At 42.4% G+C, this 20,073-nt stretch overlaps 1 protein-coding gene across 4 annotated transcripts in view; it reads left to right on the top strand.

Moving 5' to 3' along the window:
• Nucleotides 1–2,561: 2,561 nt before the first annotated feature.
• FIP1L1 (factor interacting with PAPOLA and CPSF1) overlaps nt 2,562–20,073 on the top strand; it is a 31,073-nt gene continuing 13,561 nt past the window's right edge. For 2 of the 4 annotated variants that reach the window (XM_054382844.1, XM_054382843.1), the window contains exons 1-11: nt 2,562–2,643; nt 3,435–3,474; nt 6,524–6,581; nt 7,094–7,197; nt 9,792–9,853; nt 10,422–10,529; nt 11,583–11,713; nt 11,983–12,051; nt 14,216–14,325; nt 17,121–17,214; nt 18,253–18,406. In XM_054382844.1, coding sequence (XP_054238819.1) covers nt 2,562–2,643; nt 3,435–3,474; nt 6,524–6,581; nt 7,094–7,197; nt 9,792–9,853; nt 10,422–10,529; nt 11,583–11,713; nt 11,983–12,051; nt 14,216–14,325; nt 17,121–17,214; nt 18,253–18,406 — 1,012 coding nt within the window. The remainder of the gene's footprint in view (nt 2,644–3,434; nt 3,475–6,523; nt 6,582–7,093; nt 7,198–9,791; nt 9,854–10,421; nt 10,530–11,582; nt 11,714–11,982; nt 12,052–14,215; nt 14,326–17,120; nt 17,215–18,252; nt 18,407–20,073) is intronic. The other 2 variants (XM_054382848.1, XM_054382845.1) reach the window with 1 other exon arrangement.

Raw genomic sequence — 20,073 nt, 5'->3', positions numbered from 1 at the left:
GACCTCTTGTCAAAACAGCGGAAAACAAATATATATAGATTTCAACTAGTTCTGCAGATGCCAATGCTGAAAATAAATAAATAAATAAATAAGGAATCACTAGACAGAAGACAAAAGTGGGTGAATCAGTTCAAAGTATGGTGGTTAAATTGCAAACCAAAATTTTATAAGTAGTTTATAGCTTCTTTTACCCCATGTGCAAGTTTGCAAGTACTGCATTGGAAGAGAACTGAAAGGGTTCTTGTAAACTTGTTACCTTTTTGTGAGTTTCTGAGTATAAGGTGTTTATGCAGCTTATAAAGAGGTTCTCTTCTGTTCTCAGCCTTTTAACTACTCAGGGCCTCGAGGGCAGCCTTTTTTTCAGCCCAAACTGCTGGTCTCCCTCTGCACTGCAGTAAGGAGAAACTGCAAGGTCCCTTCGAGAGGCTGGCACTGGTGGAAGTTTTGAGAGCAGCAGTTAAAATGCCATCTAGGCCAGCACTCTACCTATGAAACAAAGAGGTTCAGATCTCCTTCTCTGTCCAACCAGAGGTGGGTGAAGCTCTCCCTGGGAATGGTGGAAAGTTGGCAACTATGTTCATGACTTGGCCTTCTTGGGTCAGCTTCCAACATTCAAGCTGTTCAAGGTGGATTTTTATGTCACCACCAGTTCAATGTGATGTTTATTTAAAGGTTTCTAGGAGGAAAAACGCTTTGAGGATCTCTGTTGGTGTGTTTTAAGAGATCTTATGTTCTACACCTGCTCCTGATCTCTCTTTGTGGCATTTTTCATATTTCCTTTCTTCTTCCATGTGCCTACAATCAAAGGAAATTACTAAGAGGTCTACCCTGTCCTTTAATATTGGCCAGAAATGTGCTAAGTGGCCAAGTAAAGAAAGCAAGAATGAAAATGAAGACGCTGATGCACACTTAGAGGTACTACAATACACATTTATTTCATGAGAAACAAGTGCCTAGAAATGTTATGGGTGAAAAATCACCTTTGTTGACTTCCCTACTACATGTATTAAAAAAAAAAAAAGAATTGCATAATGAAAACCTACCCAGTCACACCACACAATTCATGATCTGTACATGACACCCAAACATTTAATTTCAGGGAGAAAAAAAAATAAAAAGATAAAAATGCTTTTTATGAAGGAAGATTGATCATGTAAACTCGAGTGAAGTGTCATGCTCTAAACTTTAAAATAAGGCTCTCTATGCAGGCTGTTCAAATAATAGCTTTCCCCACCCACCCAGAGGTGTGATGTGTTTGTAATACAGTCAAGCCCTCTGGTCCAATCTTTCACGAGCTGTCCTGATGTGCAAAAGGAGTCCCTTGTTTAGTTTACACAAACCTCCTAAGATGCTGGAGACTCCGTTTGTACACACAACTGGTCCAAACCTATTTTGACAATTGTTGGTATGTAACTTTCCTAACGAATCTTGCAGTTGTTAATGCAGCATTCTCAGATGTAAAGTGAGAAAATCATCAATAAAAACGGCTTGCTACTTCCTGCCACTTTTAAAACAATAATTTCTTCGTTAAATGCATGGTTACATTATGGAACATTTACAGCACGCTTTGGATGTTAAACGCTTACTGGCGCTAAAAATAAAACTGGGGGGGGGAACCCCAAAACTATAAAGAGTTGCTAAGCCTTAAATACTGGCTCCAGCTGGGAGAGTCCCCGGGCAGAGAGCTAGGGCAGCACTAGTAGAAGCAGCAGTGTGTTTATCCAGCGGTTACGCTCCCCCCCGGCAGCTGCCATCAGCTACCAGCAGAAGCACAGCACTGGACTGTACGTGTGTTTGGCCAAGTCCTGCTTCTAGAGATGGGCGAGGATGTCCTAGAAGAGATCGCCACGCTGCCGGTGATCCGCGCTGAGGGGGCGGACGGGCGTTTGGGGATGCAGAAAAGCACAAGGACCTCCGAGAGCGGCGGAGACAAATAGCGGCGAGAGGAACGAAAGGCGGCTCTGGCCGGCACGCCGCACCTCGGAAGAGTGGGGAAGGCACAGCGGAGGTGAGTGCCGGCGACTGGCAGTACGCAAGAGGGGAGACCGACAGTGCAAGCGGTCCCGGGCACGGCCTGGCCGCACAGCCGCTCTGCCTCTCACCCTTCGGTCCGGCTCGCTCCTACAGCGGCCGGCCAGGAGGCCCCGTGGCTTCTCCTCACTCATAGTCCCCGGCCCGGTAGGGCCCCTCGGCGACCAGAGGGCGCCTGGCTGCGCCGGGCCGCGTCCGTCAGCCGGCAGCAGGGAGGAAGCTGTCTGAGCGGCCGGGCGCCGCCGGGCCGCCCCCCGCATGCCCGTGCCCAGGGCGCCGCGGGGCCGGGCCGGGCCCGCTTCCTGTGCGTGTCACTCACTCGGCGGGGGAGGGGAAGCGCTGAGCAGGCGGCGGCCGTTCCTCCGCGAGCGGTGCCGTTGGGCCGGGTGGGCTCTCGCAACCCCCCCGGTTGCCGCTCGATCGCGGCCTGAGGTGCCGGCGGAGGCCCGGGACGTCGCAGTAGTGGTGCCCAGTGGCGGGAGGCGCCGGCGCCGCCGGGCCTGGGCCCTCGCGTCCCGCGGGAGGCGGCCATGTCTACCGGCGAGGTGGAGCGGTTGTCGGCAGACCTCGGCGGGGCCGCCGGGGACGAGGAGGAGGAGTGGCTCTATGGCGGTACGCACCTTCCCAGACCCCCGTTCCCAGCCCACCTCCCCCGCCCGCCCTGCCGCCGTGCCCCGCCGCGGCGGGAGGGGGTGGGGATGTATGTGGGGTGGGTAGGCCGCGGCGTGCGCCGCCTCGCCAGACCGGCCCAAGGCCGATCACAACCCGCCAAGCCGGGCTGGCAGGCGGCCGTTTAAAAGGGACCCTCCGGCCCGCCACCCCTGCTGCTGCTCAGTCCCCTCCTCCTGGCCAGCCCTCCAGCGGCGCCGTCCGGGTCCTGTACGCGGCCCCCTCCGCGGCGCACGGTGGTCGCTGTCCCCCTACCCTGCGGCTGGGCTCTCAGGCGCTGACGATCTCCCGTCCCCTTTGCCGCGCAGGCCGAGGCGTGCTGGGCCTCCGCAGCGGGAGGCCCACATGGTGTGCTTGCCTCACACGTACCCCTGGGGCGGTCGATCCTCTCCCCTGTACCCCCCTGCCTGGGCTTACAGCGTTAAAGTACTGAAGCATCCTTAACCTTCTCTGTATAAACTTTATTTGCAACTTTAGGAACTTTCTTTACGTTCAAATCGTAATGAAACCTGTAAACCCAACCCTGCCCCTACGGTGGGCCTGTCAGTATAGAGCACTGTGAGGGCTGGGGAGCCTGCTCAACTGATTACACAACTGACATGTTATGAAAACATCTCAGTCATAAACTGAAGGATTGCCTGTTAATACTCATGACAAGATATCCGTCACAGTTGGTATTCGGGGGGGTTTATTGTTAATTGCTGTGTTGTTTTTTTTTTTTTCTCTTGTGGTAGATGAAAATGAAGCAGAGAAACCAGAAGAAGAAAAAGCTAGGTGAGTATCTTGACACCTGAAAGTCTTGTAGCATGGCTGCACAGAACTTTTATCCATTACATTCTTCCCAGCTGCTTGAGACATCATAGTGCCCAAACACACTCTGGTATCTTTCCATATCTCTTTGAAATAATGTTTGGTCTCCTAGAATGACTTGGCTTGCCTCTGAAATGGTTTTACCTCTGAAATTGGGACACTTGAGTACTGAAGTCAAATTCTAAGTTTTAACTGTGAGGCTAACAGCAGCCCCTAACAAAATGCCAACAGGTCTGTTATTTCTCTAACCATTGTTCTTTGCACTCTTAGTAATGGATCAAGACTTCATTTGTCCTAGATAATTTAGAAATTAAAGGACAGTCTGTTTCCCAGAATGTTTACAAAGGACTACAGGGAGGCAGTGGAAGGCTATTAGGTAGTTGGATGTGCAAGTGACATAACACATCTGTTTAGAGTTTTGGGGTTCTTTTTATTATAAAAAGAGAGTATTTGGAATACATTTAGAAGAAGCGGTATTTGGGACAGCCTGCTTGAGTTATAAGCAGCTGTGTGAGAAAGTCTAGCTGAGTTGTTGGAGGCTGATAGCAAAGACTGAAAATGGGAATCCGTCTTTCCTACTGGAAGAAAGAAGTCTCACAACTCTTAAAGCTAGGCAAATTGTTGGCTGTCAAGATAAATTAAACAAATAAAGGGGAAGTCAGTGCAACAGATTTTTTTTTTTCCATGAGAACTCTTGAATTTTGTTACTCTTGGTGAACTTACTTGGCTTGCTCAGTTGCTTCTTTGAAGTGGTGACAACTGTTGACATGCACAGTGTGACACAGCAGTAATGACCTCCACCACTTAGAATCATAGAATCACCCAGGTTGGAAGAGACCTCCAAGATCATCCAGTCCAACTAATCACCCAGCCCTATCCAATCAGCTAGACCATGGCAATAAGTGCCTCAACCAATCTTCTCATGAACGTCTCCAGGGACAGCGACCCCACCACCTCCCTGGGCAGCCCATTCCAGTGGGCAATCACTCTCTCTGTGAAGAACTTCCTCCTAATATCCAGCCTATACCTCCCCTGGCACAACTTGAGACTGTGTCCCCTACTTGACTACATGCAATATCATTTTGAAGCAGCCACTAGATGCAATTATTTAATTCCCATTATTTCTTGTAGTTTAAGAATCAGGGTTTTTTTCCTGTCACCTTTTCCATGCCACTTAACAGTTTCCTAAACCTCTGTTGCATTCATCTTGAATCATCCCTTTTCCAGGACAAAGAATTCTACTTTTTAATTTATTCTTTATTTGCAAGCTATTCCATATCAGTTGATTCCTTGTATTCAGTTACTTTCCTTGACCTGAGACCTTTCCTCAGTATTACTGTTGTCGAAGAAAATTATTTGCATGGCAGATTAAGAAGAGTGTGTCCAGCAGATCGAGGGAGGTTCTCCTCCCCCTCTCTACTCTGCCCTAGTGAGGCCACACATGGAATATTGCATCCAGTTTTGGGCTCTCCAGTTCAGGAGGGACAGAGATCTGCTGGAGAGAGCCCAACGGAGGGCTACCAGGATGTTGAAGGGACTGGAGCACTGCCTGATGAGGCTGATAGCCCTGGGGCTGTTCACTCTGGAGACGAGAAGACTGCGAGGAGATCTAATCAATGTTTATAAATATCTGAGGGCTGGGGGTCAAGAGGGAGGGGACAGGCTCTGCTCAGTTGCACCCTGTGGTAGGACAAGGGGCAGTGGATATGAACTACAACACAGGAGGTTCCACCTCAACATGAGGTGAGAGCACTGAACAGGCTCCCCAGAGGGTGGTGGAGTCTCCTTTTCCGGAGCCTTTCAAGCCCCATCTGGATGCATTCCTGTACTACCTGTGCTAGATTCTATGGTCCTGCTCTGGCAGGGGGGTTGGACTTAATGATCTTCGGAGGTCCTTTCCAACCCCTAACACCCTGTGATCCTGTGATTAGAAAAGATGTTTTACTCCAGTGTCTGGTCAGTAGTGTCTAGCTTGGCAATTGGCTGCCTCAGGTACATAGTTATAGACTGCGAAGCATAGCAAATGGTAGCTTATGCATCTTGGGAGTTGTATTTAAAATTCTGGAAGTGTGTTAAGAGTTACCTGTTAGAAGCTTTGTTCTCTGGTATCCAACATTAGTCATTCTTCCTAGATATATATGTGTGTATATATATATATATATATATAAAAATTGTGAGCTTTTATTTGACTTCTGGAGCTAGTCTGTCATGTTAATGTGTGATGAAGTGAAACAGTCAAGCTTGAATTCTGGGGCTGTGTTGGCTTTTGGTTCAGCACTCATGAGTGGGTGTGTTTTGCCAACAAGAAGATAGGATCAAAATCATTCTGTTCAAGAAAAACTGGCAGTTGCTCACTACATTTCAGAAATACCTTTTTCACTGAAAGAATATTGTTGGGAAATGGCTCCCTGCTTACTCTTGCTGTTCGTGGTATAACATCCTGACAGTTAATGGGACTGTAGAAATGAAAATATTGCTGTGGAAGAAAGAGCAGTAGGAGTCATATAGCTCATTTGCATGGTCATTTTAAATGCACCAGTGGTTTTAAAACATCTTCAGTCTACATGTTTGAATTAATTTAATTGTAGCTGTTCCATATGCTGGAAGGAAACTTTCCAATGCACATGTGGGAGTTTTGATTCAGTGCAACATCACCTATAGGTATTTAAATGTCCTTTTTCCCCATTATTTCTTTGAAATATGTCTGTTTGCGGGGAAGAAAAAAAAGCTGTTGTTCACCTTTTATCTGTTGTTCAAATAAGGATTTAGATCTAGTGCCTTATTCCTTCCAACTACTCTACCAACACACAGTTTTTATAGTAGTGAAATTTTATCCTGCTAATATAAACTCACATTGATCTAGTAATTTTAATGTAGAAGATAGCTGGAGCTCTGTCTCTTCTCTGGAGTAATGTAGCAAAGGTTTTTTTTTTCCCTCATTAGCTGATATGTGTGAAATAATAGTGTGCATAAATACCTAGTTTCATCTTTTCCTCTTTGTTTTTGTTTTAAGTGCTCCACCTCCACCTGGAATTGAAGAAGAAGCAGCAGAAAATGGCGTTGTGAAAACAGTACGTCTGAATGTCTTTTTGTTTTGATTTATGGGGGATTATTAATTTGGCTGAATTAATGAATTCGTGTGTAATGTGTGCCTTTGATTTTTATTTTCTGAAAGGTGTTTGACACTCTCTGTAGAAACTCTGTAGAAATTACTAAATTAGGAAATTCAATTCCCACCTGCACTCCACTTTTTAATATAGCAGGAAAAAAATGAGTAGTACTTCCAGGGCTTTTGGGGGGGGTTAAAGAAGATGCTTCAAGACAGCTCTCTTTTCTCAGACATATGCTTATTTAGGAAGTGTCTTGTTTCAGAAACAGAACTTAGTATTAAAAATACTTCCTTATTTGCATCCAGAGGTTTCAGAGACTTGTAGCGTTTCAGCAGGTGAGCTTCCTAAATATACTGTTAATGCTACTCAGTTCTGAAGTGCAGGAAAAAGAGAATTTTCTTTTGAAGAGTTTTAGCCTGGGTAGTTTTGTCCACTGCAGAGGTGAGTGACTGCTTTGACCTTTTCTTTCGTAGAAGGCGGCAGAGGCTGACGATGAGAGTGATAGTGACAGCGATGATGATGAAGATGATGTTCAAGTCACCATAGGGGATATTAAAACAGGAGCTCCACAGTACAGGTAAGTTATTGTAACACATTAACTGGGGGAACTTTGAACATCATATTTAATTGCCTGTTCAGGCTCTTTAATGCTTGTCAGTGTCAATTTTTATGCAAACTTAGTCTCAACTTAGGATTTTTTTTTCCAGCTCTTTAATAGTGTTTTTTTAGAACTATACTAACTTGTAGACAAAAAGGAGAAATGAAATGTCTTGGAGAGCTCTTGCATGAGTTAAATTTTGTTTTCAAATGTTGAGAAATCAGTGTATTAGTTTTGTAAAGTAGGGAGTTGGGTTTTATCATGAAATGGCTGCTACACAGCATTTTCAGCATTGTTTCGGTGATGGTAAGTTTTCGTTGCATGTGGTAGGGTGGTGAGCACAGAACATTAGAAATATTTGTCCTTGTTCCTGTTTGGAGTGGATACAGCTCTAATTAGCCTCTGTAGTTTCAATTCCTATTGCAGTTCTCAAATAAGATTTTAATGTACTTCAGAGTGGAGCTGCCAGTCTCTGGAGATAATTTCTCAAGATCATGGGTTGGGCATTTGTGCTTTACACAAATTTTTTTTTGCCACTGTTATTGCCACATATTCCTTCTTCTCTGGATAAAGGGCTTGTTTTTCAGTGAAAGCTCTAAACAATTTTAATGCTATCCAAAGTAATGAAATACTACTTTTCATGACATGGACATTTTCTGAGGAAAGTGTTTTGCTTGTTTCTCTTGGCAATCCCAATGCTTATTAAAACCAGAATTGCTAGGGTGTCATTTCTTACAAGAATTATGACAGGTCTGCAGGTAGGTCTGACTCATGTATACTGCTGTGTTCTTAGCTTTAGGTTGCAGCTGAAGCACTCATTTTTGAGGAAATATAATATTTTTAAACTGTCAGTATTTTGTACCCTATGCTAACTGTGCAAATCAATGTAATACAAAAAGAACACTTCTTTACTTGTCTGCTTTCAATAACTTGCAGTATGCTTATGGTGGAGGCAGTGACCTCAAGTTTATTAAGTCTAAAGCAAAACTAGCTTTATATTCTCAGTGGATTTGCTGGTACTCTTCCCATGAATACAGAAAACAAAGCAATGATCCTAAATCTAATTAGAGTAGAAAGTTTTATGAAGAAATGGTTGTTTTCTGGAAACCCTTTTCTTTCTGGGCAAATGGGACAGAAAGTTCATTGAAGGGTGGTAATCTAAACCAAACTGCTCATTGCTTTTCCTTTTAACTTGAGTATAACAAGCTCCTTTTATAGGATTAAATGATTTTTCATGTGCTCCTTTTATAGGATTAAATGTTTTTTTTCTTGTAGCAATCAACTGCTGTTACAACATCAGATTTGTTTGACAAAGTCATGCACAAATACAGCATGGCAGATCAGAAAGTTAAATGGAACCTCCTGGGATCTCTGGTCCTTTATCAGAGAAATTGGACTGGATGATCTTCACAGGTCCCTTCCAGCCCCCACCACACTGGGTTCTAGAATTCTAGGAGTGTTATTTTATAATGTACCGGAACCAAAGCTTTTCTTAAGCCTTGATCTGAGGGTCAGAGGCACTCAGGAGTCTCCTGGGATGATGACCTTGGTGAGACCCAGGAACAGGTTGCCCAGGGAGGTTGTGGATGTCCCCTCCCTGAGGTGTTCAAGGCCAGGTTGGATGGGACCTTGAACAACCTCATCTGGTGGAAGGGGTCCCTGCCAATGGCAGGATGTTGGAACTAGATGGTCTTGAAGGTCCCTTCCAACCCATACCGTTCTATGAATGTATTTTTTGGGTCAATTTTGTGCTGTCCCAGCACATGAATGAAAACTCAAAGAGGGTGGAAGTGGTGCTGCAAACTGTAGACTGCCTTCTAATTATAAACAAATCTCATTATGGGTTGATACTACCTGTAAGCATGAGCTACACTGCATGCAAATGGTTGTGAAAGCTAGCTCTTAATGATTCAGATGAACAATACTGTCATTCCTAAAGGAGGTAAATCAGTATCTAGAGTTCTAAAGTTCATTTTTATGAAGAAAGTTCTCAAGTGTTTTAGAAAGTGAAATGTTACGTTTTTGTAGGTCAGGAGAACAGATGATTGCTGGAAGTACATTGAAACAGACAACCTTTGAGTCATTGTAGAGAAATGCTTCTGTTTTCCACTTCTGTACAGATTAAATGGAGTAATTTTGAAAAAGAAGATCTGTCTAAACCCTTTCTTTTTGTTTTGGTTTGGTTTTAATTTTGTTTTTACTTTAGTCTCCAAGTGTCATCTGTATCCCTAAATGAACTTCATTTTTCCTTTGTCTCTTCTTCTGGTTATGTCCATTCTTGTTTCTATCAAGGTCTTTATCCTTTCAACTCAGGAAGAGTGACTGGGACTTGCTTCACAACTGTTTATTAGTTGGAGAAGTTGCTTCTGGGCATAGAAAGGTACACTCTCTTCCTCCTAGGCTGAACTCTACTCTTACAGTGTTACCAGCTTGGAAAGCTAGAGATTCAGGATGATGATTGAGCCTGGGTCCAGTTTGTTTCTGGATCTAGCTAACACTTGTTTTGTATTTTCTTCTGAGTTTAGATTTTTCTCTAATTCAATTTTTTGGGTTTGGTGGTTTGTTTTTTTTAGTTATGGAGCAGCACCTGTGAATCTCAATATAAAGACAGGAGGACGAGCTTTTGCATCTTCTGGTAAGAAAATTTACACAGCAATATTAGTGAAAAGGCAAGAAAGAATGTCATAGAATGGCTTAAGTTGGAAGGGGCCTCAGAGATCATCTACTCCAACCTCTGCACCATGGGCAGGGGCACCTCTCAACAAGACTCAGCTGCTGAAGGCCTCATCCAGCCTGGCCTTCAACACCCCCAGGCAGGAGGCAGCCACAGCCTCCCTGGGCAGCCTATTCCGGAGTCTCACCACCCTCCTACTGAGGAACTTCTTCCTCAGCTCCAGTCTAAACTTATTCTCCCTCAGCTCCAAACCATTCCCCCCTTGTCCTATCTCTGGACATCCTGATGAAAAAGTTCCTCTGCAGCCTTCCTGTAGGACCCTGTCAGGTATTGAAAGGCAGCTCTAGGGTCCCTGTAGAGTGTTCTCCAGGCTGAATACCCCCAGCTGCCTCAGCCTAACCTTCAAAAAGGAAATAATTTTCACTTCCAGGTTGATAAATTTAAATCTGATTTTTTTCCCCTATTGTAAATATGTTCCAGCTATTTGGTAGAATCAGAAGGCTCTGACTTTTCTAATTTTTTGTCACAGGTGCAAAGGTGAAAGGGTTGGATCTAGATGCACCAGGGAGTATTAATGGTGTGCCACTTCTGGAAGTAGATTTAGATTCTTTTGAAGACAAACCTTGGAGAAAGCCAGGTAATTCTCTGCTTTACATTAACTGCTATGTAGATATTCAGTAGGTTATTTATTATTTCCTCTTCACTATATATAGATCTTATCTACCCTCTAGCTAGAAGATGCTGTACAATATCATCTGGGAAAAGCAGATAAGTTGCCTTTGTGCTGTGCCACAGAGCATGTGGGTTGTGCCTTGGTTCTTAGAATACATCCCACACACATGTCAGTAAAAGACTGTAGGACATGTACTTTGTGGTTTTCTTAAACACATGTATGTCCTGAGATGATTTCCACCAGTCTCTGCCATAGGACGGAAGAGAAAGCAGAACAGGAAATAGTTCTAGCAGGTTTGTCCATAAAGAATGGTGAAACATAGCTGCTGGTGGTTCTTTGTGTTCCTGGATAAGATGTCCATAGGCTTTGAAGAAGCTGGTACCACATGAAGTTTTCATAAGTCTCCTGTGTTTATTGTGTGGTTCATTCAAGTGACTTAGTAATACCAGCATTAGGTGGCTTATTTCAGTGGCTGTACATCTTGATGCTCTCTGTAGTTTTTTCCTAGTGTTTGTGGATTGCTTTGGCAATGCAAATAGGGTCTACAAAATGGAAAAAAAAAAACTTTGGTCATATTCTGGTGTTTGACCTCTTAGATATTGAAACTATATTCTGTGTATTTGAGCTTTGTCTGGTCAATAAAAATTCTTTGTGGCATCAAGTGAAACTGGGCATCAAAATGAAATGAGTCAAATGAAGAGCAAGCAACAGGAAGCTGAAGGAACCTGTAGATCTTGCACTTACCTTACTGCAAAGATACAGGGATTATAATGTCCTGTAGTTCTGTGTAATTATCTACTCTTGATCCCTCAGACAGGATGCCAGGCAAGATACTCCAACTAAATTTGAATGTTTTTATAGTCTTAGCCATGAATGCTGTATGTTTCGTGATGTTAGACTGTATTGTATGCTTCATTAGTAAGTTTTTAGATTGAGACCTGATCTGTTGTGATGTTAGAGCTGTTCAGTGAAGATTTACTTTGTCATGTCCTAACCCCTCTGCTTTTCTGTTTGAAGGGGCTGATCTTTCTGATTATTTTAACTATGGGTTCAATGAAGATACCTGGAAAGCTTACTGTGAAAAACAAAAAAGAATACGAATGGGGCTTGAAATTCTCCCAGTTACCTCAGCCACCAATAAAATCACGGTAATTAGTGCAACTTTGTTACATTCCAGATGCCTTTTTATTTTCCCACCCCTGTAAAGCTGCTTGTGTGCCTTAAGCTTGTTCTGCCCAGCTCAGTGTGTGTGTTAGCTTGCACCTCAGTCCCCACCCTGAGCCTAGAGTGTGGCAGTTTGTGTGGATAGTGTGCCAGACTAGCTACAGCTAGATTGCATCTGTACCATGATTCAGATTGTGGCCCATCACCTCAGAGTTGTGTGGTATCTTAATGGGCAATGTGTTATTTAACTTAGGCTGAAGACAAAGCTATGGAAGTAAGACCAAGTGCAGAGATTCTCGATGGCAGATACCATCTTTTTAAGGTGAATTTTAGTAAACTTTTTGTTGGTTGCTCTCATTTTTTTTTATCAAGTATTGCTTCCCATGCCACCACAGAGCTGACAGAAGACCAAGTGAAGTGAACATTAGCCATAATTTCAAATTCTCCTCTTACATCAGTGACCTTCTGCCCATGACACAAAATGCTGGTTTAAAAAGCGTTGCTTTGCTCATCACCCGTCTGCAAGCATGTGAGTTAGTGGCCTGGTGAACTAACAGAGTTCCCAGGGAAACTAATACTTCTTTATGTGATGGTTTGTTTTTTAGTTGCAGAGCATTTGGTTACGCAGATAAAAGAATTTGTGCAGATGTGCTGAGGAAGATTTTCTAGATTATGGCTTGGTTATTTTTTCCTGTGGCCTCATAGCTCTTACTGTGTTTTGTAAAACTTATTCTTGGCAACCCTGAGATGTGAAAATCAACCTTTCATATTTTTGTCATTCTGGGATTAGATTGCAAGAAATCAAGTTCTGTATAATATTCTGTTCAGAAATGCTGATTTTCCTTGTAGCAGAAAGAAAAATTGGTATGCCAGGATTCATTTTAAGGCTTGAACAGGTTTTTTAGGTTCTTTTTTTAGGTTCCTTTCCTCTTCTGTTTAATCCTAAAGTTGAAATTAAAATACAAGTGTTATTTATTTTGGGGCTTTTTTTGGTTGCTTTTTTGATTTTGTTTTTTTGGGTTGGGTGTTGGGGTTTTTGGGGTAGGTTTTTTTGTTTGTTTTGGTTTGGGGAGTTTGTTGTTCTTTTGGTTGGTTAGTTTGTTGGTGGTTTTTTTAAATATTTAGTAATTTTTGTGCTTGATCTGTTGTTAAACTGACTTGGAACTGTTTGTTGCTTTCCTTTATGTACTCCTGTGACAGAAATCAGGTATTTGTTGTTTCCCCTCTTATGCTTCTGGAGGGTATTTCAGTCATTTTGGTTTTATCTTTGTCAGAAGCTGCCCAGGGCTTTTTGCTTTCCTCAGTTACCATTCATGGTGGGCAGTGGGAGTTATAATTTGCAGCTGACTTTTCTCAACTGTTGTCCTGAGGGAAGAAGGATAAATATTCCAAACCAAAGCTTCCCCTTAGAGATTTTTCAGAGAAATACTTACCCAAAACCTCTTCAGATGTTTTTTTTTAATATATATTTCTGGATACTAAAGTTGAATTAATTTTTAAACAAATCTTAACTATTTATGTGCATTTTTGAGGTCTGGGGAAGAAGTGCCTATGTTTAGAAGTGAGGTTGCCCAGGGAGGTGGCTGGGCCTCCATTCCTGGAACTATTCAAGGTGAGGCTGGACAGGGCTCTGGGCAGCCTGATCTGGTTGAGGATGCCCCTGCTGACTGCAGAGGGGGTTGGACTGGATGAGCTTTGGAGGTCCCTCCCAACCCAGACCATTCCATGATTCTGCAAAAGCTGAGTAGTTCACTTGCCTACAAGCAGTTGTGAGAACACAACCTGTATGATCACTGAATCACAGAACATTAGTACCTGCACCAGGGGTTTTGCTTGGCTTTAATAAAGTGTCTCTGGAATTTTGCAGTACTTCAGAAGCTTACTGCTGGTTCTGAAGTATTCAGTCAGAACTAATGACAAATCTCCTAAAGTTTGCACAACCCAGAGCATGAAGTGACTTCCTGCTAGGACTCAAACTAGATTTCATGGTCACTAGGGCAGACTTGAGAATCCTCTCTGTTTCTTGTCTCATGGTTTGTTGTTGGGTAGCAGACTTGTTGGATATCTCCCTCATTGGGATCATGAAGATTTTGATTTTATTTTTTTAATAAGTTTGCTTCTTTTAAAAATTTTAAGACCTTCTTTTGTTCATAGAGAAAATTCTACAAAGAAAACCAGTTTGGTATGCTCATGTTGAAACAGAAAATTCTACAAGAAAATCAGTTTGGTCTGCTCATGTTAAATGCTTTGAAAATAAATATTGAAACTGTAATAAGTTAGTCTCTGGCACATTGCTTCTTACATATATTAGACACAGTACTTGAGTAATATATCCTTAAATAATTTTATTGGCTGTGCAAAGGTGATAGTTTATAAAAAATCTGATTAAAGTTGGACTTCCCTTTCTTTGTTGTCTGTATGCTGTGTTGAGTGTTGGGGCTGTTAGACTCCTGGGGTTAAACTAATGCTGAAATGTTATTTTGAAGGTACAACAGGGCAGAACTGGAAATTTGGAGAAAGAGTTGGCAGTGCAGTCGACCAAAGCTGAGTTCACATCCCCTCCTGCCTTATTCAAATCAGGAATCCCAACAAACAGGTCAGTCAGTACTAACTCAAGACCAAAACACTTGTTAGGCTCTTACCTTCATGTATTAGAAGTTCATGATTTTTGTAGAAAATGAAGGAAATTATGTTTCTTTAAGAAGTATAAATGAGTGAAGGAGTGATTCTAATCACTTTTAGCCTTCAGGCTAAGCTGGACTGAGTCTGTTTTCTCCAGGAACAGGTTTACCTTAGCCAAGGTTGGAAACCTATATGTCTTTAAGAAGTCATTAAGTTGTCTGTTGGGTAGATAAAGAAGAAACAGAATAATACATTTCCAGTTGTTTCACTTGTGTGTGTTCTAGTGGTTAGAATCAGTTATTTTGTATCAATTCAATGTAAATGCTGTAATTTTGAGTTGTTACAATGCTGAGGTTTTACTGCTACATGAGAAATGCTTCCAGCAATTTCACATAGAGTTACTGCAAATGTCTTCTGGCATAGAGCCAATTATTTTAAATTACAGAATCAGAGAATGGCTTGGGTTGGAAGGGACCTCCAAAGGTCATCCAGTCCAACTGCCCTGCAGTCAGCAGGGGCATCCTCAACTAGATCAAGTTGCTCAGAGTCCTGTCAAGACCAAGTTTGAATATCTCCAGTGATAGGGCCTCAACTGCCCCTCTGGGCAACCTATGGCAGTGTTCCACCACCCTCATGGTGCAGATCTTGTTCCTAATATCTAATCTGAATCTCCTCGTCATTTCAAACCATTGCCCCTCATCCTATCACCACAGGCCTTTGGAAACAGCCCTCTGCAGCCTTCTTGTAGCCTCCTTCAAGTATAGTTTACTACTTTAATTCTTAGACTAGGCTATAAGTCTACTGATTAAGTGGCATCCAGCAGTTAGATTGTTTCTGGGTCCTGAAAAGGGGCAATGTGTGTCCAAAAAGCAGTTTATTTATAGTACTTGGAGTGATTTCTGAAGCTATGAATTTGCAAAGTAATTGGGTTTGTCATTTTTTTTTTCTTTCTTCTTCTTTTTTCCTTCCACTTTCTCTTTGCTCTGTAGCACCCAAATTAGCTCAGCTTGCCAAGTGAGATTGAGATATCTCTCTGAGTTCAGTCTCCATGGAGGGTGATGTTCATAGTGCAAATAGCTCATAAATAACTGTTCTCTAATTAGAGTGGAATCACTGAGTTGCTGGAATGTTCCTTTCAAGCTACACTTTGTCTGAACTCAGCTCTGGGTTCATGTGCATCCCACACATGTGGATTGCTTTTTCATTTTGGGATGTGTCCATTGGGAATGCATCTGTATCCCAGGTGCACTGATCATATAAGGGACAAACCAAACCCTTTCTTTTCTTGGTATACTCTGGGGCAGAAATCTAGTAATGCTTGCTTAAAATCTTATTACTGAGAGAGATGGTGGCTGGGGGAGTCTTTGAAATTTCCCCATGGGAATCAAGATCTGAGGCTTCAGATTTGCCCTTTTTACAAAACTGCTAAGCTGTTCAATGCTGGGCACTTCAGGTGCCTTCCTGAGGAGGGTGTGTTTGACAGTGGTGTTATCCACTGCTGCACTTGCAACTCAACTCTGCTTTCTTCTGTTCAGTTTCAAGCTCTTGTAGTGGAGCACTTAATGAAATCATTATTGCAGTCTTGGAAATAAAGAATTTGTCAGGTTCAAGATATGATGGCAAATTGCTGAACTCATCCATCATTACCAAAATGAAATCTCTTGCAGCTGTTGGGAAGGGCAGTAGGCATACCACTGTGAAACAAGGCAAGAGGGTGTATGGTTGGAAGCTGAGGGAGAGCAAGGTTAGACTGGATCTTAGTAAGAAGTTCTTTAGTATGAGGGTGGTGGGACTCTGGAACAGAGGCCTTCAACACCCCCAGGGAAGAGGCAGCCACAACCTCCCTAAGCAGCCTGTTCCAGATTCTCACCACCTTCACTGTGAAGAACTTCTTCCTCAGCTCCACTCTAAACCTACTCTCAGCTTCAAACCATTGCCCCTTGTCCTGTCTCTAGACACCCTCAGGAAAAGTCCCTCTGCAGCCTTCCTGCAGGATCCCTTCAGTATTGGAAGGCAGCTCTAAGGTCCTCTCAGAGCCTTCTCTTCTCCAGGCTGAACACCCCCAGCTCCCTCAGCATCCTCCAGCCCTTGCATCATCTTTGTGGCCTCCTCTGGACTCACTCCAGCAGCTCTGTGTCCTTCTCATGCTGGGGACACCAGAACTGGAGGCAGGATTGGAGGTGAGGTCTCAGCAGAGCAGAGCCAAGGGGCAGAATCCCCTCTCTTGCCCTGCTGCCCACACTGCTCTGGCTGCAGCCCAGCACACAGCTGCCTGCTGTGCTGCATGAGGGCACTGCTGGCTCCTGGGGAGCTTCTCATCAACCAACACCCCCAAGTCTCTTTTCTTATGACTAGTTTATAACTATTTTACTTCCATTCTTTGTAGTAGTTCTGTTTAATGTATTTTTTTTTTCATACTGAGGTGGATTTTTGTTTTATTCCTTTAATTTTCCCCCCTTTTACTGCTAACAGCAGTGTAGGTTTATTACCTTGTAGGGAATGGAAGGAGAATGGAGAGTCATCTTTTGTCTTACAGGAGTCTTTATTGCTGCATTGTTTAGTTCTACATACTTGAATGGTTCAGCAAATTTTATCACATTCAGTGTTCTTCAAAAATGTTCTCTTATGCTTTATACAGGATAATGAACTTCGGGCATTCTGAAGGAGAGAAGTCTGCAAGGCTTTCTTGTCTCTCTCTTGTATTTTGCTTTTGGTTTTTGCCTTTCCCAGCTCTGCTTGTTGACTGTGGTTTGTCCTGTGTTGTTGCAGGAGATTATCTGGCACAATAGATGTGATTGGACAGAGCATCACTATCAGCAGGGTGGAAGGACGCCGGCGAGCTAATGAAAACAGCAACATACAGGTTTTATACTGCAGATTTGCCCCTTATCCTTGCCTAAAAGACATCTTTGATCTCCCCATAGCTTCCATTGAAAACATTTCAGTGTCTATGAGCTGAGCAGAAGTAGCTCTAAGTTCAGCAAGACAGTTGTGGTAGTTAATTAAAATACATTGAGGTGAAACGCTTACTGCTGAAGATAAATGTTTCGGTCTACTTAATTAAAGGAAATAAGAGATACTGCAGACTTGCAATACAGGAGACAGCATTGGTTCTGCTAGATCTGCATGGGGTATCATTTTGTTTGCTAAATGATTAAGATAAATATTTTAAACTTGACTGCCCATTTCTCCCCTGTTCCTGCCAGGTGCTAATGCTGAAAGCAAAAGCCTCTTTGTATGCAGATTGAGAAAGCAGCCTTTTAAACTAAGTGATGAAGGAATGGAGTTGATAGTACTTAAAAAAATTATATTGTGTTATTTAACCATGCACTGTAAGCTTAGGCTTTATGATTTTAATCTCTGTGGGCTTGGATTATCTTAAGAAAACAACTAAATGCATTAAGATTGAGTACTCCTTTTCTCTGTGGAGAAAAATCAAGTTTGCTTGGTGTCCTACCTGCATTTCCATGCCAACTTGAGATTAAACAGGGAAGAGAGTAATGGATTGTAGTGCTTCTGTTGAAAACACTGCCATGTGTTTTTCAGATGATCTGTCAGTGTTTAAGTAATCTGAAGTCTTTGGGGTTTTCATGCTGTCCATATTGATTTTTTAAAAAATATTTTCCTTTGTACATAAATTTAAGATGGTGTTTTGGGCCATATTCAGATGATTTATATTGCCCCTCAAATCTTACAGCCCTCTTGGCTGCTCTTCGATGCTCAAAATTACTTGGCAAGTATGGGATGCTGAGCACAGGGATGCAGATTGAATTTAAACCATCTGAATATGGCTCTTCAGCTACATAAGTAATACTTTCCTGTTGTAGTAACTGGAAAGAGAGGAAACCTCTCTTCTGCCCTTTTGACATAGCAATTGTAACTATAGTTTGATATTTTACAGGTTCTTTCAGAACGATCTAATCCTGAAGTAGACAATTTTACCAAGCCACCTCCATTTTTCCCTCCAGGAGCTCCACCTACCCACCTTCCACCACCTCCTTTCCTCCCACCCCCTCCAACTGTCAGTTCTGCTCCACCTCTGATTCCCCCACCAGGTAAATATCCTGCACTACATAGGATGTGAAGAATGAGGGGTGTATTATCATCAAATGCTTGAGAGCAGAATGACAGTCAGTTTATTCCATGCATGTTTGGCTAGATGTGCGGAAGTTGGTACTCTACTCTTTTCTTAAATATATCTGCAAGCCAGAAACAGAATCCATTGACTTTATTTTCTCAGTAAGCACAGTCCCAGTTAGTAAATAATTACCTAAAGACTAAATGTTGGATCTTGTGTCTTTGGAAATGTTTGAATAGAGAAGCTGTTTTCTCTTAAGTCAACTACCACTAGTGCTGTTGAGAGGTAGATGGTAACAAATTATTCTACAAACTTTTGAACTATGGGCATGGCATACCATGGCTTTGTGGCAGAAGTTGGATTCTCTCTGATGTCCAAGGTCAGAGCAGCAGCAGAAACTCTACTTTTCCTTTTCCCAAGAAAGATGAGATGAGAATCACATTTGTGCCCTATCCTTTCTTCCAGTCAGAGGTCTTGCTGGCATCTGGGGGCTTTTTATCCACCATCCTGTGTCTGTGAATCACATAAGACTCAAAGCTCTTTGAGAACTCTTCTCATTGTTAAATGTGAATTCGCTGACATTTACTGAATGGTGACAGAAACTTGATATTTATGGAACTGCACAGCCATTTGTTCAAATAGTGCAGTTACCTGAGTGGTGTCATCCTAAGGAATTAAGTTCAAAAGGACACAGCAGGGAGCTGAGAATGGTCAGTGAGAAATGAAAATAGACGGAGAAACTTTGGGGAGTATTTAATTAGGAAAGTTGAAGGATGGGTTATAGAAGAGACTGATTGAAGGTGAGGCTCTTTCCTTATTTTTTCCTTTTGATCCTTGACTACTTTTGCTTGATTTGTTCTGAAACCATGTGGAGTAGTTTCTTTGCTATTCTCTTTGCATATATAAAAGTTTCTTTGTTATAATAGTGTTGTGTATAAGCAAGGAAGTGAAGTCATTATTTCTGTGCAATGACTTTGTGTGGTGCTTTATAGGTTTGAAGTCCTCATAGGAGTGATTGCTTTCTCTAGATACTAAAATTACTAGCTTCTGCTGCCTGGCAAACTCTGACCTTCTTCAGTTGTTGTCATACACAAAGTGATGCAACCTAGAAAACAGAAGAGATTTAAAGATTAAATAATTCTTTGCCCTTTTCCAGATTTTTATGCATGAATGGAAAAATTAGGATGTCTGAAGAGAGAATGTGCTGTTTGCTCTGATAATTTTATGTGTCCCTACTGCAGGGGGACAGGACCCTGATGCTCCTGCTAGCTGTTAGTGTTAAGCTGAGTTAAAACCTCTCTGCTTAAATAATACAGCTAATGCATTGCAAATTGTTAGAAAGTAATTATGTTAATTGTGGTATCCAAAAGGTGATGTAAGTTGTATGCTTGTAAAAGCATGAAAGGAACCCCCACCAATACCCCAAATATTCTTGGTGCAGGGATATCAACTGTTCTTAGGGAGTCCCTCACCTGTTGAGCTTTTAAAGGTGAAAGAAATCCACATGTGTTAGAGATTTAGCAAGCAGGTTTGGCTTTAGTCTTCTGTTTCATAGACAGGTTTATAACATACACTTGTTCAGAAGGTCGTCTTCCACATCCTTCCCTGCTTCAAGCAGATTTGAAAATGACAATGAAGAGCTGT

The sequence above is a fragment of the Indicator indicator genome, chromosome 8 (assembly GCF_027791375.1).
Source record: "Indicator indicator isolate 239-I01 chromosome 8, UM_Iind_1.1, whole genome shotgun sequence".
NCBI lineage: Eukaryota > Metazoa > Chordata > Aves > Piciformes > Indicatoridae > Indicator > Indicator indicator.
The sequence above is the reverse complement of the archived record's forward strand: the minus strand, read 5'-3'. Positions and strand labels throughout refer to the sequence as shown.